General features: G+C 47.4%; 3 protein-coding genes across 4 annotated transcripts in view; 2 read left to right on the top strand and 1 right to left on the bottom strand.

Annotated features, from left to right (window-relative positions):
- The first annotated feature begins 140 nt into the window (after positions 1–140).
- On the top strand, positions 141–6,106 carry LOC117732177 (carboxypeptidase A1-like). Its single transcript, XM_034534914.1, has 12 exons — positions 141–230; positions 1,719–1,806; positions 1,891–1,972; positions 2,081–2,215; positions 2,320–2,424; positions 2,573–2,674; positions 2,872–2,973; positions 3,258–3,368; positions 3,681–3,771; positions 4,168–4,367; positions 4,466–4,550; positions 5,620–6,106. The coding sequence occupies exons 2-12, from the start codon at positions 1,742–1,744 to the stop codon at positions 5,805–5,807; spliced, it is 1,266 nt and encodes a 421-aa protein (XP_034390805.1). The 5' UTR covers positions 141–230; positions 1,719–1,741; the 3' UTR covers positions 5,808–6,106.
- Positions 6,107–6,142: 36 nt separating this feature from the next.
- Positions 6,143–16,861, bottom strand: cep41 (centrosomal protein 41). 2 transcript variants are annotated; one of them, XM_034534916.1, is made up of 11 exons: positions 16,756–16,861; positions 15,538–15,601; positions 15,391–15,438; positions 14,046–14,107; positions 13,730–13,799; positions 13,458–13,593; positions 12,176–12,342; positions 12,020–12,087; positions 11,821–11,935; positions 11,525–11,731; positions 6,143–6,775 (listed from the first exon to the last, which is right to left on the bottom strand). In XM_034534916.1, exons 2-11 carry the CDS (start codon positions 15,596–15,598, stop codon positions 6,648–6,650), a joined length of 1,062 nt encoding a protein of 353 aa, XP_034390807.1. In that variant the 5' UTR covers positions 15,599–15,601; positions 16,756–16,861; the 3' UTR covers positions 6,143–6,647. The 2 variants fall into 2 exon arrangements, with proteins under 2 accessions (XP_034390807.1, XP_034390806.1); XM_034534915.1 differs by lacking the exon at positions 16,756–16,861 and adding an exon at positions 15,766–15,861.
- The window catches only part of poc1b (POC1 centriolar protein B), a 27,687-nt gene continuing 23,482 nt past the window's right edge, over positions 16,415–20,619 (top strand). Inside the window, exons 1-10 of the mRNA XM_034534913.1 lie at positions 16,415–16,701; positions 17,207–17,291; positions 17,376–17,547; positions 17,872–18,051; positions 18,157–18,264; positions 18,532–18,647; positions 18,866–18,999; positions 20,173–20,241; positions 20,318–20,470; positions 20,545–20,619. The exon at positions 20,545–20,619 is cut by the window's right edge and continues 3 nt beyond it. Of these exons, the coding sequence (XP_034390804.1) occupies positions 16,678–16,701; positions 17,207–17,291; positions 17,376–17,547; positions 17,872–18,051; positions 18,157–18,264; positions 18,532–18,647; positions 18,866–18,999; positions 20,173–20,241; positions 20,318–20,470; positions 20,545–20,619 (1,116 nt within the window). The 5' untranslated portion in view covers positions 16,415–16,677. The remainder of the gene's footprint in view (positions 16,702–17,206; positions 17,292–17,375; positions 17,548–17,871; positions 18,052–18,156; positions 18,265–18,531; positions 18,648–18,865; positions 19,000–20,172; positions 20,242–20,317; positions 20,471–20,544) is intronic.

Raw genomic sequence — 20,619 nt, forward strand, 5'->3', positions numbered from 1 at the left:
GGCTCACAAAATATAGTGAGGTGATATATACATACAATTGTGTGTGTCCCATTTAGCAAATATTTCAGCAGAAAAAGGAAGTTCTCAAAAAGCTGTTTCATGGTGACAAAGAGCGACTCCGTCTGAGTTTTAAGCCGACTCCCTCAGTGAGGCCTGAACTCAGCAGCTAGGAGCTCGAGGGCGCTTCAGAGGGCCACCCGGATGTGGACCGACACCTGGTCTGCTTTACCGTAAGTCTCCTGTGAATCAGAAACCCTCCCGCAGGTGTTTTCCACCGCTGACTCTTGTCTGGGCTTCTGTCTCTTTACTTTTCCTCTCTGACGTCCTTATCAGCTGTGTTGCATAACACGGACTCGCATATTCTGGAATTAGCGACTAATGGCGACGGGTCGTCCTCAACGTCCTCCATCACGTGAGCCCTAGCTGGCTTTAAAGGCGTGCTCAGGTGTGCGTGGGGAATATTTTCTGATAAGGGCATAGGAAGGAATCGATATGAGGAAAGAATTAAGATGTTTTTTATTCTTGTCCACTGCTCAAAGTTGAAGCATTCTCAATAACTAAATGCATGTTTAAATGTGACTTATTTAACAGGAGGAGGCACATTTTTTTATTTTAAACACACACCAGATGTGAAATTGTTGCACTCATATCTGGACTTTACAGTACACGTCTCACAACAGCTGGCTTCAGTTCTTGCTGCTTGCGGTCAGGAAACAGAGAGGAAGCTGAAGCTGAAGCCGCCGCTGGATGTCGGTGCTTCTGCTCCAGCATCGAGCGCGTCAACAGAATTTAGGCCCTTTTTTTTATCGTGGTTTTTTAATCTTCTTCTTCTTTTTTTTTCTTTCATCTTTCTTAGAAACTGTAGATATTCTCAGAATTTTGACACAATGACAAAAATATAGTGCTGAGATAAAAACACATTTATTTATTTCATTCAAAAAACATCCTTAAAACAAAATGAAAGTAAAATATAAATGTATATATTTATATTTGCATATATCTATATATGGATATTTATATGTATATATACATATATAAACATATATATACATACATACAATGGAAACATTGACGTACTGCCTCAGAGGACACTGAGACAAATATACCAATATGTGGTCTAGTTAGATTTTATCGGACCCAATGACTTTATATGAGTCGATGAGTTATCTGATGTGGCACATTAATTCTGTTTGATACCAGCAACTAATGCATATGAAGGAACCATGCTTTATTTAAAGTAATTTTGTTTTGGTCTAACTTTAAAGGTGAGAAAAGTATTTATTTAAAATATTCTTATTTAAAAGTATGTATTTGTCATCCAATTGATCAAAGTGTAAAGTAAAAGATTCCCTCGGAGAATACAGATTTCTGTCTTGAGGATTAATCTCATGGAAATTGATCATGTTTGTTTGTTAAAGTAAAGAATTGGTGAAATCCTAAAAAAGGACTACTTTATATATACAATACATGAAATATTCTCGGGCTTTCTAGCTTCTTCAATGTGAGGTTTTGCCACTTTTTGCTTCTTTGCAAAACAACCCATGATGCAACTGGGCTTCTGCTATCTCCAACAGGCCGGTGTGTGAAAGGCACCAGCCGTTGAAACACGCAACCGCCCTCACCTCGAGCGAGGTCGTGGGTTTTGGGACACGTGAACCCCCCCCCCCCCCCCCCGGGTGCGCGGGGCTCATAAAAGCCTGTTTCGTTCCCCCCGCCAGGTTAACGCCGCCACGTCAGGACAATGAGGGGGTTGTTCGCACTCGCCGCGCTGCTGGTGGCCGCTCTCGCCAAGGAGACGTTCGTAGGGTACGTAGGGGGGTGCAGAAAGGCAGCGCCTATATAATGTATTGCAACAGTTGTGCAATAACTTGTTCTTTTTTTTTATTTCAGTCATCAGGTGATTCGCATCTCTGCAAAGGATGAAGTCCAGCTGTCCCTCATCAAGGACCTGGAGGACATGGTCGAGTTCGAGGTCAGTCATCGGACCTCCCCCCCCCCCCCCCCCCCCCCCCCGAACGCTTATTCTAGATGGTTTCCGAGGATTTAAATACGTTGCACGCCACCTGTGTTCTTCTTCCAGCTGGACTTCTGGAGGGGGGTGACGGACGTGGAGACCCCCGTGGACGTCAGGGTTCCCTTCCACAGCCTGCAGTCCTTCAAGAGTCACCTGGAGAGCCTGAACATGGACTACCGGATCATGATCGAAGACCTGCAGGTATACGCGAGACCTGCGAAAACACGATCCAACAAATCCGGGGTCTCGAGCGCTTCGGTAGGTTTTCGCGCAAGCTAACGCGTCGCGTGGTTTCCTCCTGACAGACGATGCTGGACGAGGAGCAGGAGGAGATGGAGTCCACCGCTCGCGTGGCCGAGCCCAGGAACACAGACAGCTTTGACTTCTCCAGGTACCACACCATCAGCGAGGTCAGTACCCAGAAACCCCTTCAATCCACAGCAACTACGTTTATTGTACTTTTTAAAGGCCACGTACCCCGAGAGAGACTTATAAAAAAAGGGACTTTAAGTCAATATTCCTGCCACTAATAATAATAATAGTGTGTCTTGGGTTCAGATCTACAGCTTCCAGGACATGTTGGTGGCTGAGAACCCTGACCTGGTCAGCAAGATCGTTATCGGGCAGAGCTACGAGGGCCGTGCCCTGAATGTGCTCAAGGTAAACAACAACAACAACAAAAAACAAACTCAAAATACAAAATGAATGAACGACCAACGAATGGAACAAACCGTAGTTCTTCACGAAGTCGCGGACATGTTGATCGAAATGAGGAGATTTGAACCAACGCTGACAACAATCAAAACGTTAAATAACGACAACAAAAGGTTCTTCTGCTACTCGTTCCTCTCCCGTAGTTCAGCACCGGTGGAACCGGCCGACCCGCCATCTGGATCGACACCGGCATCCATTCCAGAGAGTGGGTCACTCAGGCCAGCGGCACGTGGTTCGCCAAAAAGGTTCGTTAAACAATTTCTCCCATCGTCGTAGATGTTCCGTCTCTGTCTACACAGCTTCTTCTTGTTCTACATCTTCTTGTTCTCCTTCTTCTTTTCCTCCTTCTTTTTTCTACTTCTTCTCCTCCTTTCTTCTTCTTCTTCTTCCTCCTCCTTCTTCTTTTTCTTCTTTTTCCTTCTTCCTCTTCTTCTCCTTCTTCTTCTTATTATTTTTCTTCTTCTCCCTTCTTCTCCTTCTTCTTCTTCTTCTTCTTCTACCACACTAAATACCGTTCCCCTGCGAGTAGATTGTGAGCAATTACGGCCGCGACCCGGCTCTCACCGCCATCCTCAACAAGATGGACATCTTCGTGGAGATCGTGACGAACCCCGATGGCTTCTACTACTCTCACAACTCAGTGAGTCTCTTTACTGATTGATTTTAGGAAGGATTTTCAGCCACATTCAGATATTGTTGGTACTTTATTTTAAAGGCTTCTTGAGGCTTTTCTTGACCCGTGTTCTTGGTCCCAAAGTCGTCGTGAATCGAGCGATGAGTGTGTTGTGAGATTTCTTTTAGACGTCGGTAAGTTCACGCGTTACCTCGACCCCGTCGGCGTAGCGACTGGAACTGGCGATGCTAATAGATCAATAGTTAGATGATGACGTAACTAACGTTGTGCAGTGGTTTAAAAACGACACATTGTGATGAGCTACTCCGATGCTTCCAGAACCGGATGTGGCGTAAGACCAGGAAGCCCAACCCCGGATCCAGGTGTGCGGGAGTCGACCCAAACAGGAACTGGGATGCTGGCTTTGGAGGTAAAGCAGTTGTGCCTTGAAATGCACCACGTCATTCAAACCAAAAGTCGTTGTACAGCTTTGCACTCCACGACTTTTTCCTCTAGTGAATTTATGTCTTTATAGTATTGCACATTTTATTCATTGTCTTGTATATTTGCAACTCTTATCTGAGATAATATTCAAGTTTTTCTCATAGATTTACGAATTTTTATTTAATTATAAAAAAGAAATTCAATTTGTATTTAATATTACTTTTTTAGTGGCATTCAAGGCTTGATACTCCCACTAGATGATCCAAATGTACCACATGTTTAATTCCTACAAAGAAGGTTTAAAGGTTTATGTCATGTTTGTGCATCACGAGTGTTAGTATCCCAGGATGGTATTTATTCCTCTGAAACGGTCTCCGTGCAGGACCTGGCGCCAGCAGCAACCCCTGCTCCGAGACCTACCGCGGACCCAGGGCTCACTCCGAGTCCGAGGTCCAGTCCATTGTGAACTTCGTGAAGACCCACGGTAACATCCAGGCCTTCGTCTCCATCCACTCCTACTCCCAGATGCTGCTGTACCCCTACGGTTACACCAGGACTCCAGTCAAGGACCAGACTGAGCTGGTAACCACTCTTTTACCCAGATCTATTTATTTGAACTATTCTTCAAGATCAACACGACAAAACCATAAAACGTGATTGTGGTCCTTTCTTCCCCGCAGCACAATCTGGCTAAGAAGGCCATCACGGACCTGGCCTCTCTGTACGGCACCCGGTACCGATACGGCAGCATCATCAACACCATCTGTGAGTCAACGACTGATCGTACATATGACCTCTGAAGAAAAACTCACGACACGCATTCAGTCTTTTCAAAATAAACCTCCAGGAAACTACCAAAAACAACCTGGTTAGGGTTTAGGAAACCATCGGGAGATTCGTAGGTAGGTTTAGGGAAGAAATCTCCTTATTTTAGGCTGGAAAAAGGTCATTGTTTGGGTTAAAATGACTGCGGGAGAACCGTGACTACACAACGTTAAAGTTACGTGACTCGTTTTTACACGCATTCAGTCTTTTCAAAATAAACCTCCAGGAAACATCTCAGTTTCTACCAAAAACTACCTGGTTAGGGTTTAGGAAACCATCGGGAGATTCGTAAGTAGGTTTAGGGAAGAAATCTCCTTATTTTAGGCTGGAAAAAGGTCATTGTTTGGGTTAAAATGACCGCGGGAGAACCGTGACTACACAACGTTAAAGTTATGTGACTCGTTTTTACACGCATTCAGTCTTTTCAAAATAAACCTCCAGGAAACATCTCAGTTTCTACCAAAAACAACCTGGTTAGGGTTTAGGAAACCACCGGGAGATTCGTAGGTAGGTTTAGGGAAGAAATCTCCTTATTTTAGGCTGGAAACGGGTCATCGTTTGGGTTAAAATGACCGCGGGAGAACCGTGACTACATAACGTTAAAGTGACTCGTTTTTTAACACGATAAACAAAGGTGGTCTCCTGGCGAGAAAGACGGTTTCTCTACAGATTGTTGAGAACGACAGTTGTACGTGAAGGAATATGGATGTTCACGACGACTAATGCCGTGAAACAGGAATGAGTCAGCATTTTTCAATGGGTTTAAAAAAAATTTTTAAACGAATGTATTGATGCTTTAAAAAAACTCATGAAAGTCTGTTAATTTGTAAAAAGCAAAACTTGCAGAGTATCATGAACATTGTTAGCCAAAGACTTTATTTTTGCTGCAATAATCCAAAATGTAGGTTGGCCTACAAAAAAAAAAAATATATATATAAGAATCATCCCTCACGGCTGCCGTTTCTACACATAAACCCCCCTAAACGGCGCCCCCGTTTCCCCCCCGTAGATCAAGCGAGCGGCGGCACCATCGACTGGACCTACAACCAGGGCATCAAGTACTCCTACACCTTCGAGCTCAGGGACACCGGCCGCTACGGCTTCATCCTGCCGGCCAATCAGATCATCCCCACCGCCACGGAGACCTGGTTGGCTCTGATGGCGATCATGGACCACGCCTCCAAGAACACCTACTAATGTGTGTGTGTGTGTGTCACCTGTGAAATGTCATCTTCATCATCGCCATACGTCATAACAGTAAATAGACGAATAAACAAGCACACTTGAAAACTTTGATTTTAAATCTGTTCCACGTTGTAGATGTTTATGCACAATAAATGTTAGCATTTCACACATCTTTTAAAACCTCTCTTTACTTTATTAATTAAACCATAAATGATTAAATACTTCATATGAATGTTGTTCTGGCCAAGAGTGAAACTTCATTCCTGTCTTGTTTGATCTTAATTAAATAAACAATTTAGTTGCTTTTGCGATTTGCATTTGGGACTCATTAAGTAACGGAAGCAGCAAACAATTATTCACTTTTATTTGACATTCGTTTACAACATCGTGTGATCCGATTAATGTGAAGACGGACCGGAGTCGTTCATGTTATCAATAAATGCACTTTGTGTGAGTGCAATAAGTCACTAGGTCACGAGCAATACTGTGATCAGTTAGTGTTACACACACACACACACACACACACACACACACTCACAATATAAATTACACCTCATGTAATCGCAGCAGATCCTTCATATCACGAATGCCGTTTATTTGTCGGCTGTCACACTGATGGAGTTACGCTGGAGCTTCGGACAAAAATAATGTTGAAAGAAAACAGAAAAAAAGAAAACAAACACATATTTGAAGAGCATGAAGTGACGATTCTGGTTCATCGGTGCAAAAAATAATAATAATAAAACAGTCCATCAGTTCTCAGGTTCACAGGTGAGGCACTGTGCAAACATTCACAAATACAGCATTTATGAAATATTATAAAAGGAGGGGGGAAATACTTGTCACATGATGTTATTTCCAGGGTCTGCTGCTCTGAACCCTGGAGCCGTCCCTCCCAGACACAGAGGAGCTCCCTCGGCTCCGGGCGCTGGACGCTTGAGACTGGGAGCTGCTGGTCGACACACGGCTGGACATGCGGCCTGCGGGGAAACAATGAAGGGTGAAACAATGAAGGGTGAAACATTGAAGGGCGAAACACTGAAGGGCGAAACAATGAAGGGCGAAACATTGAAGGGTGAAACAATGAAGGGCGAAACACTGAAGGGTGAAACAATGAAGGGTGAAACAATGAAGGGTGAAACACTGAAGGGCGAAACACTGAAGGGCGAAACAATGAAGGGTGAAACAATGAAGGGTGAAACACTGAAGGGTGAAACATTGAAGGGCGAAACACTGAAGGGTGAAACAATGAAGGGTGAAACAATGAAGGGTGAAACAATGAAGGGTGAAACATTGAAGGGCGAAACAATGAAGGGTGAAACAATGAAGGGTGAAACACTGAAGGGCGAAACAATGAAGGGTGAAACATTGAAGGGCGAAACACTGAAGGGTGAAACATTGAAGGGCGAAACACTGAAGGGCGAAACAATGAAGGGTGAAACAATGAAGGGTGAAACAATGAAGGGCGAAACAATGAAGGGCAAAACACTGAAGGGCGAAACATTGAAGGGCGAAACACTGAAGGGTGAAACAATGAAGGGTGAAACAATGAAGGGTGAAACACTGAAGGGTGAAACAATGAAGGGTGAAACAGTGAAGGGCGAAACACTGAAGGGTGAAACACTGAAGGGTGAAACATTGAAGGGTGAAACAATGAAGGGTGAAACAATGAAGGGTGAAACACTGAAGGGTGAAACAATGAAGGGTGAAACAGTGAAGGGCGAAACACTGAAGAGTGAAACATTGAAGGGTGAAACAATGAAGGGCGAAACACTGAAGGGTGAAACATTGAAGGGTGAAACAATGAAGGGTGAAACAATGAAGGGTGAAACAATGAAGGGCGAAACAATGAAGGGCGAAACACTGAAGGGCGAAACAATGAAGGGTTAAACATTGAAGGGCGAAACAATGAAGGGCGAAACAATGAAGGGCGAAACATTGAAGGGTGAAACATTGAAGGGTGAAACAATGAAGGGCGAAACAATGAAGGGCGAAACAATGAAGGGCGAAACACTGAAGGGTGAAACAATGAAGGGTGAAACATTGAAGAGTGAAAAAATGAAGGGTGAAACAATGAAGGGTGAAACATTGAAGGGTGAAACAATGAAGGGTGAAACATTGAAGAGTGAAACATTGAAGGGTGAAACATTGAAGGGTGAAACAATGAAGGGTGAAACATTGAAGGGCGAAACAGTGAAGGGTGAAACATTGAAGGGCGAAACACTGAAGGGTGAAACAATGAAGGGTGAAACAATGAAGGGCGAAACACTGAAGGGTGAAACATTGAAGGGTGAAACAATGAAGGGTGAAACAGTGAAGGGCGAAACACTGAAGGGTGAAACATTGAAGGGCGAAACACTGAAGGGTGAAACAATGAAGGGTGAAACAATGAAGGGCGAAACAATGAAGGGCGAAACATTGAAGGGCGAAACATTGAAGGGTGAAACAATGAAGGGCGAAACACTGAAGGGTGAAACATTGAAGGGCGAAACACTGAAGGGTGAAACAATGAAGGGTGAAACAATGAAGGGTGAAACAATGAAGGGCGAAACAATGAAGGGCGAAACATTGAAGGGTGAAACATTGAAGGGTGAAACAATGAAGGGTGAAACATCGAAGGGCGAAACAATGAAGGGTGAAACAATGAAGGGCGAAACACTGAAGGGCGAAACAATGAAAGGCGAAACAATGAAGGGCGAAACACTGAAGGGCGAAACATTGAAGGGCGAAACACTGAAGGGTGAAACAATGAAGGGTGAAACAATGAAGGGTGAAACAATGAAGGGCGAAACAATGAAGGGCGAAACATTGAAGGGTGAAACAATGAAGGGCGAAACAATGAAGGGTTAAACATTGAAGGGAGAAACAATGAAGGGCGAAACACTGAAGGGTGAAACATTGAAGGGCGAAACACTGATGGGTGAAACAATGAAGGGTGAAACAATGAAGGGTGAAACAATGAAGGGCGAAACAATGAAGGGCGAAACATTGAAGGGTGAAACATTGAAGGGTGAAACAATGAAGGGTGAAACATCGAAGGGCGAAACAATGAAGGGTGAAACAATGAAGGGCGAAACACTGAAGGGCGAAACAATGAAAGGCGAAACAATGAAGGGCAAAACACTGAAGGGCGAAACATTGAAGGGCGAAACACTGAAGGGTGAAACAATGAAGGGTGAAACAATGAAGGGTGAAACACTGAAGGGTGAAACAATGAAGGGTGAAACAGTGAAGGGCGAAACACTGAAGGGTGAAACATTGAAGGGTGAAACAATGAAGGGTGAAACAATGAAGGGTGAAACACTGAAGGGTGAAACAATGAAGGGTGAAACAGTGAAGGGCGAAACACTGAAGAGTGAAACATTGAAGGGTGAAACAATGAAGGGCGAAACACTGAAGGGTGAAACATTGAAGGGTGAAACAATGAAGGGTGAAACAATGAAGGGTGAAACAATGAAGGTCGAAACAATGAAGGGCGAAACACTGAAGGGCGAAACAATGAAGGGTTAAACATTGAAGGGCGAAACAATGAAGGGCGAAACAATGAAGGGCGAAACATTGAAGGGTGAAACATTGAAGGGTGAAACAATGAAGGGCGAAACAATGAAGGGCGAAACAATGAAGGGCGAAACACTGAAGGGTGAAACAATGAAGGGTGAAACATTGAAGAGTGAAACAATGAAGGGTGAAACAATGAAGGGCGAAACATTGAAGGGTGAAACAATGAAGGGTGAAACATTGAAGAGTGAAACATTGAAGGGTGAAACATTGAAGGGTGAAACAATGAAGGGTGAAACATTGAAGGGCGAAACAGTGAAGGGTGAAACATTGAAGGGCGAAACACTGAAGGGTGAAACAATGAAGGGTGAAACAATGAAGGGCGAAACACTGAAGGGTGAAACATTGAAGGGTGAAACAATGAAGGGTGAAACAGTGAAGGGCGAAACACTGAAGGGTGAAACATTGAAGGGCGAAACACTGAAGGGTGAAACAATGAAGGGTGAAACAATGAAGGGCGAAACAATGAAGGGCGAAACAATGAAGGGCGAAACATTGAAGGGCGAAACATTGAAGGGTGAAACAATGAAGGGCGAAACACTGAAGGGTGAAACATTGAAGGGCGAAACACTGAAGGGTGAAACAATGAAGGGTGAAACAATGAAGGGCGAAACAATGAAGGGCGAAACATTGAAGGGTGAAACATTGAAGGGTGAAACAATGAAGGGTGAAACATCGAAGGGCGAAACAATGAAGGGTGAAACAATGAAGGGCGAAACACTGAAGGGCGAAACAATGAAAGGCGAAACAATGAAGGGCGAAACACTGAAGGGCGAAACATTGAAGGGCGAAACACTGAAGGGTGAAACAATGAAGGGTGAAACAATGAAGGGTGAAACACTGAAGGGTGAAACAATGAAGGGTGAAACAGTGAAGGGCGAAACACTGAAGGGTGAAACATTGAAGGGTGAAACAATGAAGGGTGAAACAATGAAGGGTGAAACATTGAAGGGTGAAACAATGAAGGGCGAAACACTGAAGGGTGAAACATTGAAGGGTGAAACAATGAAGGGTGAAACAATGAAGGGTGAAACAATGAAGGGCGAAACAATGAAGGGCGAAACACTGAAGGGCGAAACACTGAAGGGCGAAACAATGAAGGGCGAAACACTGAAGGGTGAAACATTGAAGGGTGAAACAATGAAGGGTGAAACAATGAAGGGTGAAACAATGAAGGGTGAAACAATGAAGGGTGAAACATTGAAGGGTGAAACAATGAAGGGTGAAACAATGAAGGGCGAAACAATGAAGGGTGAAACAATGAAGGGTGAAACAATGAAGGGCGAAACAATGAAGGGCGAAACATTGAAGGGTGAAACAATGAAGGGCGAAACAATGAAGGGTTAAACATTGAAGGGCGAAACAATGAAGGGCGAAACAATGAAGGGTTAAACATTGAAGGGCGAAACAATGAAGGGCGAAACAATGAAGGGCGAAACATTGAAGGGTGAAACATTGAAGGGTGAAACAATGAAGGGCGAAACAATGAAGGGCGAAACAATGAAGAGTGAAACATTGAAGGGTGAAACATTGAAGGGTGAAACAATGAAGGGCGAAACAGTGAAGGGTGAAACATTGAAGGGTGAAACAATGAAGGGTGAAACAATGAAGGGTGAAACAGTGAAGGGCGAAACATTGAAGAGTGAAACATTGAAGGGCGAAACAATGAAGGGTGAAACAATGAAGGGCGAAACATTGAAGGGTGAAACATTGAAGGGTGAAACAATGAAGGGCGAAACAATGAAGGGCGAAACAATGAAGAGTGAAACATTGAAGGGTGAAACATTGAAGGGTGAAACAATGAAGGGCGAAACAGTGAAGGGCGAAACATTGAAGGGTGAAACATTGAAGGGTGAAACAATGAAGGGTGAAACAATGAAGGGTGAAACAGTGAAGGGCGAAACATTGAAGAGTGAAACATTGAAGGGCGGCGGCGAGTTGTGGGGCAAACCTTTTTTATTCAAAAGTATTTAAACTTTCCTAAAAGTGGTATTTTCATCTCAATTTCACACAAATGGGCTGCTGTAAAACCAAGCAAACAAACAAACAAACAAACAAACAACCAAGCAAACAAACAAACAAACAACCAAGCAAACAAACAAACAAACAAACAAACAACCAAGCAAACAAACAAACAAACAACCAAGCAAACAAACAAACAGTGGACTTACTGTTGGAGTTACTGGGGACGAGGGTCTCCTCCAGCTGCTCCTGGATCTTGGTGAGCTCGTCCGACGTGAAGCGCCACCTCCTCTCTGCCGCTAGCGGCGGCGCCGAGCTCCTCCTCGCCCTCTGCGATGTGGGCGGGGACCGGCACGATGTCGGGATGGAGCCCGTCGTCAAGCCCTCTGGGAACCTCTGAGCGATGACCTTTAGACCTGGGAGGCGACAGCGTACACGTCGAGCACTTCCCGGCACGACTCTCGAGGTGAACTCTCGACCCCTGGTCTACAGCTCGGTGCCTTACCTCCGGACAGCAGGAACAGGTTCTCGAAGCCTCGCTCACACATGACGGTGGCGGCCTGGCCGGCCGTTCGCTCGTCCTCGTCGTACATGATGATGATCTTCCCCGCCGTGTTTTTCTGGAACGTTTTGGTTGGTTAAGTTGCTGTATAAAATAATGGCAATAAAATGTAAAAAATAGTTTTTTGTGTGTTGAAGGATACATATTCCAGCACGTCTTTGGAGTAGGGGTTCATGGTTCGAGACAGCATGGCGATGGGGAAGCTGTGTGCTGTTGGAGAGCGAGAAGAGGATTTAAAAACAAATGTCATTTGTTTGCACGTCGATTTATTTTATTTTATTTTTTAAATCCCCCGTACCGCTGATAATGTGGCAGCGGTCGTACTGGTCGCGGTCCCGCACGTCCAGCAGCAGGTACGGGGAGTCGGGGTACGGCCCGTCGGGGAGCTCGGGGGCCGACACCGTCACGTCCTCCGCCTGCTGACGGACGCTGTCCACGTTCAGCTCTCCCACGCCACTGATGACGCTGCAGGCGCCCCAAAAGAAAGAGTCAGAGGCTTTGTGTCGACTTTGGCGGCCCCTTGTGGACAAAGGCAGGAGTGTGTTTCCAAGCACCAGAGTCCCATTAGAAAAACAATAACTATACAGAAATAGACAATATTCTGGCATAAAGAAGCATCAGAATTAGATTGAGACTGTTTCATAACCTTTTATACCTTTAGAGATACTTATTGAAGCTTTTACTTTGACTCTAATGGACAACCATAGGCACTAGCTAGCGGGACACGTGGTTTCCATGGCAACAGTGGCGGATGCACCACTTCCGATATCCTCCGCCTCGCCGTAGCGGTGCGGATTCGGTTTCGTACAGTGGGGGGGGGACCAAGGGTTAGGGAACCAGTGAACGTGAAACCGGAGCCTGTAGAAGAACATCACTTTCCCCTTGTGGGGGGGGGGTGGGGGGGGGGGGGGACGCCAAGAACATATTGAGCAGGTTATTGTGCGATGAACAGGGACAGGCAGGTGTCTTGGGGGGCGGGGGGTGAACCATGTGTTGAGTGTAGATACAGACATGGGGGGTGTAGGGTCACAGGTGTGCTTGTGGTTAGGGGTTGTGATTAATGGGCGCCGGGTGTGACTGAGAATGATGAAGACAGCTGGGACGCAGTGAAAGGAGTTAAAGGGCCAGTTCACAGAAAAGGACAGCAACCCAGATATCTACTGGAACCACCAAACTACGAGCGACGTGGTGAGAGGTGAGAGGTGAGAGGTGTGAGAGGTGTGAGAGGTGAGAGGTGGGAGGTGGGAGGTGAGAGGTGGGAGGTGAGAGGTGGGAGGTGAGAGGTGTGAGAGGTGAGAGGTGGGAGGTGGGAGGTTGTGGAGGTGAGAGGTGAGAGGTGGGAGGTGAGAGGTGTGAGAGGTGGGAGGTTGTGGAGGTGAGAGGTGGGAGGTGGGAGGTGAGAGGTGGGAGGTGAGAGGTGAGAGGTGTGAGGTGAGAGGTGAGAGGTGGGAGGTGAGAGGTGGGAGGTGAGAGGTGAGAGGTGGGAGGTGTGAGGTGAGAGGTGAGAGGTGAGAGGTGAGAGGTGAGAGGTGGGAGGTGAGAGGTGGGGGCTTTAAAAAGGGTGCAGAGCCGCTCAGCACCTCAGCAGTGTGGACCGGGAGGAGTGGCAGGTGTCCCCGGCGTCTCCTGCATCCTGGCGATCCGAGCGAGGCGAGCCGTTGGTGTGTTCGGACGGGCACTCCAGGTCGGCATCGGACGCCACGGACAGGCCGCCGTCTGCAAGACAACAGGGAGGGGGGGCGGGGGGGGGGGGGGGGGAATCTGACGAGAGCTCCAAATCCAAATCGTGACGCCGTGAGCGTTCACATTTGGTACAAAAGGAGGTGAATGAAGACGGTGGTCCGCTAGTTACCTTCTGGGCCGCGCAGGTCGCCGTCAAACTCGCTTTCATTCAGGTCCGATACGGAGGCCACCTGAAGCACCTGGAGGGAAAGACATTAAAACAAGTTCGGAAGTGTATGATGCGGAAGAAAAATAAATAAAAAAGGCATTTTTTGGACAAAATAAATTGGAAGTAAAGAGAATGGTGTCCTGGAGTCTGTAAACGAAGGTCACAAAGCCGAGCTACAACTATTCAAAACAAGTATCCCATCAATTATTAATCACTGCGTTCTTCACCTCCGAAATACAGGCCACAGAAATAGGAAATAAAACACATGAAAGCTCACCAATTGTGCGAACGTTGTCACCTTTAACCGCTTGAAGATTTCATCTTTCCGATATCTGTAATCTGAAAATTAAAAAAAACAAGCTTACATTTAGGTTTAGAGACTCTTTATTTTGATGCCAGGGGATCACGTTTTAGTTTTACACAATTCGGTCGAACAGGAGAATTTGATCCACAGCGGTTACACATTTCGGTGCCAATGGACTCAACGAGTATCACGGGGGTCAGAGGGCCTACGGGGGTCAGAGGGTCTACGGGGGTCAGAGGGTCTACGGGGGTCAGAGGGTCTACGGGGGTCAGAGGGCCTACGGGGGTCAGAGGGTCTACGGGGGTCAGAGGGCCTACGGGGGTCAGAGGGTCAGAGGGCCTACGGGAGTCAGAGGGTCTACGGGGGTCAGAGGGCCTACGGGGGTCAGAGGGTCTACGGGGGTCAGAGGGTCTACGGGGGTCAGAGGGCCTACGGGAGTCAGAGGGTCAGAGGGCCTACGGGGGTCAGAACCCTACGGGGGTCAGAGGGCCTACGGGGGTCAGAGGGTCTACGGGGGTCAGAGGGCCTACGGGAGTCAGAGGGTCTACGGGAGTCAGAGGGCCTACGGGGGTCAGAGGGCCTACGGGGGTCAGAGGGTCAGAGGGCCTACGGGAGTCAGAGGGTCTACGGGAGTCAGAGGGCCTACGGGGGTCAGAGGGCCTACGGGAGTCAGAGGGTCAGAGGGCCTACGGGGGTCAGAACCCTACGGGGGTCAGAGGGTCTACGGGGGTCAGAGGGTCTACGGGGTCAGAGGGTCTACGGGGTCAGAGGGCCTACGGGGGTCAGAGGGCCTACGGGGTCAGAGGGCCTACGGGAGTCAGAGGGTCAGAGGGCCTACGGGGGTCAGAACCCTACGGGGGTCAGAGGGTCTACGGGGGTCAGAGGGTCTACGGGGTCAGAGGGTCTACGGGGTCAGAGGGCCTACGGGGGTCAGAGGGCCTACGGGGTCAGAGGGCCTACGGGGGTCAGAGGGCCTACGGGGGTCAGAGGGCCTACGGGAGTCAGAGGGTCTACGGGGTCAGAGGGCCTACGGGGGTCAGAGGGCCTACGGGGGGCAGAGGGCCTACGGGGTCTATATTGTGAAGTTTGAAGACTTTGGAAAACAAGGGTTTTACAATCTAATTCTTCTTTATGCACCTGAACAAGATTTCCTGTCATCAATCAACACACACACACACACACACACACACACACACACAGTAATAAAAACATGTGAGATGTACGTGTGCGCACCAAACCAAGCAAAGAATAATAATAAAATAATAATAAAAACATGTTATAAAACGCATTTGTGTGATTGCCAGTTGTGATTACTCACTTTTTTTAATATCCTCCAGTTTCTCCAGATATTTTGAGAGGCTGCATCCTATATTATATATAAAAAATGGCACCGCAATAAAGCGCTCGTGAATCATTTCAGTCATAATAATAAGTGAGTTAATGCACGTGCAGCTGGACGCGCTACCTGTGTCCAGCCTGGTTTTGACGTGTTGATACTTTTCGTTTTTCGGGATCCTTTTCTTCATGTACTGGAAGGAGAAGACAACCGTGAGTTAGCTGCGCGTGGAGATAGAGACGTGATGTCACCGTGCCAGCGTCCCGGGGGGAGCCGGTTTAACGTAACCAGCTAGTTAACTCTGACACCGACCCTAGTTAACTAGTCGACGGGTAGATAAAACCATAAAAACGTTACCTGGACGCTGCCGATGACCCGATTGAGCGACATCTTTTCAAAAAGTGAAATACCCAAACGTCAACTGTCCCCGGTCAACAAGCTGGCCGCTGATTCGTCAGCGCTGTTCGCGCGGGCCAATTAGAGGCGCCGATACTCCGCCCGGGGGCGGAGCGTCATATGATACGGCTTGGCCAGTTGCTAAGCAGCGATAGACTCGCGCCTCCTTAGTGACGTGCCGCGTTCACGGTCACGTGGAAATAACAGGAACATTTTTTCTTCGCTTTTTAAGTTCACAAAAAGTTCGTTGGCAGTGTTATGGAGGTGTTCGAAGTCACATATACCACATTTTATAGCTGCCAGTCACCAACATATGATCTAATATTGATGTTTTGTTTTATTTTATTCTCTTTTTTATTCGAATTCCACTATTTTTGACTGCGGGCCTCTATGTTCTATGTGTAACCGGTGTGGATCCGCCTGTGCGGGGAGCCCTCATTAAGTAGATGCACTGCGGAACTCTGAGTGTCCCACTGAAGTTGGGTTACTACGCCTACGACTTCAATGGGGTCGCGAACGCTATTTTCAAACCTGTGAATGGAATCTTCACATCGGGTTCTCGCATCTACACGTTTTCAGTCGCTCCGTGAACGCAGCATCAAACTCTCTCTCTGGGGCTGCCGCGGTGATCAAACCGCGAGCGGTGCCGCAGCGATCCAACGCTAGACACATAGCGGAAACTCAGCACTCACTCCAAGTTAAACACAAGTAGTCCGTTACGGTTCGCTCACGGACTGTCGAGCGGAGCATCGGGTTCTCTGGGCTCGACGGGTCGGGTCTGAGACGGCTGTGCAGGAAAGGCGCCCTGTTTGACAGGTAAAGCTGCGGAGCGGCGGGGCGACGGGGCTTTCCCTCGGGCGACACCACTCTCTAATGCCCGCTATGGCGTCCGTTATGGTGAGTGTGTTATTGTTTATAGTTCAAGCAAAAAAAAAAGTGTGTTTTACTCACTAAAAGTCGCCGAGTCGGCGAGTTCCCAAGTTAACGTTAGCTGCGTCTCCGCTAAGAGGATTTGCCGAGTGTCAACACGCACCGTTGGTCCTCACTGTCGTTACACACTTAGTACGCTAGCTTGTTATGACGTGTTTTGTTGTTGTTGTTGTTGTTGTTGTTGTTGTTTTAGCGCTTGAAGTTGTTGCAAGTCGTAATATCTCTTTTAATGCGTTTCCTGAACGCAACCCAAGACGTTATCCCACAGGGAGTTCTTGCCCAGCACACACACACGCACGCACACGCACGCACGCGCGCACACACACACACACACACACACACACACACACACACACACACACACACACACACACACACACCTGGTGTGCTGTTTTCCTTACCATTCCTTATGAGTGGGAGTGTTTTAGTGATATTTGTGTAGCAGAGGACTGACTCTGCATCACCGTTGCAGGAGGACCCGGCCCTGGAGAGACACTTCAAGGGCCACAAAGATGGCGTCACCTGTGCAGACTTCAGTCCCAACTGCAAACAGCTGGGTGAACACTTACAACCCTTTTTATTCCCTATCGCAGCTTCTTTAAAGTCTTCGCCGCTCATCTTTCTCCCTCGCGTCCCTGCAGCCTCGGGGTCGCTGGATAAGAGCCTGATGGTCTGGAACCTGGCTCCGAAGGCCAGGGCTTTCCGCTACGTGGGCCACCGAGACGTCGTCACCGGGGTGCAGTTCTCCCCGTCCGGAGACCTGGTGGCCACTTCCTCCAAGGACCGGACGGTCCGACTGTGGACCCCCTCCATGTAGGCGTTGTTTTGGATCAAATAGGAGAGGAGTTTATTAATCTCAAAAGGAAAATCTGACAACAACAGAATGCAAATATGAACATATACGAACAATAGAGTGATCATTATTAAGTGTAAAAGATGTAACACTGCAAAATGGAATAGAATTAAGAGAGGGGTAAACATAGAAAGTAGAAAAGAGTAATATATGGAAATAAAGAGTACCATTGCACACAAATTTATTGAAATGTAATATAGCACGATGTCAAGAAAACGTAATATTGCACACACACACACACACACACACACATAATAATGATTCCACGTGTCCGTGCTTCCCAGGAGGGGCGAGTCCACGGTGTTCAAAGCCCACACGGCCGCCGTGCGCAGCGTGGCGTTCTCCCACGACGGCCAGCGCCTGGTGACGGCGTCCGACGACAAGTCGGTCAAAGTGTGGAGCGTCCGCCGGCGGTGCTTCCTCTACTCCCTCAGCCAGCACACCAACTGGGTGCGCTGCGCCAGGTACCCGGCGGCCCCAATAAACCCAAATCCAGCGGTCTATATATATTTTTTTCTGCTGCGGATGCAATTATCGTTTTTGTTGTTGTTGTTGTTGTCGTCTTTTAGGTTTTCCCCGGACGGGCGTCTGATCGCGTCCTGCGGAGACGACCGCACCGTCCGGCTGTGGGACACGTCCACCAAACACTGCGTCAACTGTTTCTCTGACTGCGGAGGGTGAGTCCTCCAAGCACACTGTTGTTGTTGTTGTTGTTGTTGTTGTTTTATTACAGTGAGTTAGATTTGGTCCCTTCAAATAGTATGTTATTGTACTTTGGACATTATATTTGTAGTTTCAGGCTAAAACATCACTGAATATAACTAAAAAGTGCAGAAAGGAGTTAGATTACAACGTGATTGATATCGTGGAGGCGTTACTCTTTCTCTCCCATAGATGGCGCTGTTTGTCTGTTAAAGTGCATTGTTTGTTGTTTGTTCTCCCAGATCAGCGACGTTTGTCGGCTTCAACTCGAGCGGCACCTGCATCGCGTCCTCGGGAGCCGACAGTTCCGTGAAGATCTGGGATCTACGGACCAACAAGCTGCTTCAGCATTACCAAGGTGCGTGTGTGTGTGTGTGTGTGTGTGTGTCTGTGTGTGTGTGTGTGTGTGTAGTCAGGCCAACGATGAGGTGACCACCGGAAACACCCTAATATCTACCAAGACTGTAATTGCTGTTAATGTTTTGCTTATTTTTGTCTGTGTGTGTGTGTCTGTGTGTGTGTGTGTGTGTGTGTGTGTGTGTGCGTGTGTGTGTGTGTGTGTCCACCTTGTTTCAGTCCACTGCGCGGGGATCAACAGTTTTTCCTTCCACCCGTCCAACAACTACCTGATCAGCGGCTCCACCGACGGCACCGTTAAGATCCTGGACCTGCAGGAGGGACGGCTCATCTACACCCTGCACGGGCACACGGTGAGGCCGCGACTTCTATACAACCAGAGGAGTCGCCCCCTGGTGGTCAGGAGAGAGAATGCAGCTTTTACACATGAAGCATAGACTTCTATACAACCAGAGGAGTCGCCCCCTGGTGGTCAGGAGAGAGAATGCAGCTTTAACACATGAAGCATAGACTTTTATACAACCAGAGGAGTCGCCCCCTGGTGGTCAGTAGAGAGAATGCAGCTTTAACACATGAAGCATAGACTTCTATACAACCAGAGGAGTCGCCCCCTGGTGGTCAGGAGAGAGAATGCAGCTTTAACACATGAAGCATAGACTTCTTTACAACCAGAGGAGTCGCCCCCTGGTGGTCAGGAGAGAAAATGCAGCTTTAACACATGAAGCATAGACTTCTATACAACCAGAGGAGTCGCCCCCTGGTGGTCAGGAGAGAGAATGCAGCTTTAACACATGAAGCATAGACTTCTATACAACCAGAGGAGTTGCCCCCTGGTGGTCAGGAGAGAGAATGCAGCTTTAACACATGAAGCATAGACTTCTATACAACCAGACTTCTATACAACATAGACTTCTATACAACCAGACTTCTATACAACATGGACTTCTATACAACCAGCTTTAAGACGCTTCCGCATTGGCTCCACTCTTCAGAAACAGAGGTTGCCGCCTGTAGTCAAAGCTCTTAATAGCTCGCAGCCATAGAGGCCACCGGTGTTTCGGTTTAACGAGTGAACGTGTTAACTGGTGACTCTAAGCCGAAAATTATGGCAGCTGTTAAAAAACAGGAACTGCTTTCTTAATAATAAAAAAAAATCTGTCTTTATGATCTGCGCCGACCAATTTGAATAAATTACTCTGAGAAACCAAGGACGCGTTCGGCCGAGAGTCACCAGCTAACGCGGTCCCGCGTTAATCTGTAACACCCGTTGCTCTGAAACGGTCTGAATTCTGTCGATCTGGAGTCCGCTGTTGGAATATAACGACTGACAATCCAACATTGACACATTTTGACACATTTTGACACATTTTGACACATTCGCTATCTCGTCTTCCGTTCCCAACGTGATATTGCTCATATTTTTGATGCCGTAAAAGGTTTTGTATTTCCATGGATTCGTGTGTATTTTTGTGATTTTCTTTCTCTCTTTTTTTTGGGGTCACATGACATTGTTTACTTTTTTTCAGGGCGCTGTCAACACAGTCACGTTTTCCAGGGCGGGAGACCTCTTCGCCTCGGGGGGAGCCGATTGTCAGGTTTGGTGCCTCGTGACGTTTACCAATACTTCAATAACTTTAATAACTTTAATAACTTTAGGGTTACTCCCTCTAGGTGCTGATGTGGAGGACAAACTTCGACGCCAAATCCTACCAGGACGTCCTGCAACAGCACGGCCGGAGGTCCACCCCGGACCCCCCGCCCCACCTGACGGACATCCACCCCAGAGGACCCCACCTGCACCTCCCGAAGCCCACAGCCATCCAGGTGAGTTCCGTTTGACCCCCAAACTTCTTTAAAAAAAGGACCCGTGTGACCTTTTTCTCCTCCCCCCCACACAGATCAGTCCAACGGTGGCCGACACTCAGTCCAGGGATCCGCACGTCGTCGAGTTGGGCCGGTCCGTGCACGGCGCC

This window comes from Cyclopterus lumpus, chromosome 6 (assembly GCF_009769545.1).
Source record: "Cyclopterus lumpus isolate fCycLum1 chromosome 6, fCycLum1.pri, whole genome shotgun sequence".
Classification (NCBI taxonomy): domain Eukaryota; kingdom Metazoa; phylum Chordata; class Actinopteri; order Perciformes; family Cyclopteridae; genus Cyclopterus; species Cyclopterus lumpus.

What these genes read in the sequence shown, in the direction of transcription:
- LOC117732177 (XM_034534914.1), top strand. Translation starts at nt 1,742, where the DNA reads ATGAGGGGGTTGTTCGCACTCGCCGCGCTGCTGGTGGCCGCTCTCGCC. An exon ending in AGGACATGGTCGAGTTCGAG is followed by an intron (nt 1,973 to 2,080) that starts GTCAGTCATCGG and finishes TTCTTCTTCCAG; the next exon opens with CTGGACTTCTGGAGGGGGGT. An exon ending in CTGGGATGCTGGCTTTGGAG is followed by an intron (nt 3,772 to 4,167) that starts GTAAAGCAGTTG and finishes GTCTCCGTGCAG; the next exon opens with GACCTGGCGCCAGCAGCAAC.
- cep41 (XM_034534915.1), bottom strand. Translation starts at nt 15,798, where the DNA reads ATGTCGCTCAATCGGGTCATCGGCAGCGTCCAG. An exon ending in CCAAAGACGTGCTGGAATAT is followed by an intron (nt 11,936 to 12,019) that starts GTATCCTTCAAC and finishes AAAACGTTCCAG; the next exon opens with AAAAACACGGCGGGGAAGAT. An exon ending in CCTGTTCCTGCTGTCCGGAG is followed by an intron (nt 11,732 to 11,820) that starts GTAAGGCACCGA and finishes GTCGCCTCCCAG; the next exon opens with GTCTAAAGGTCATCGCTCAG.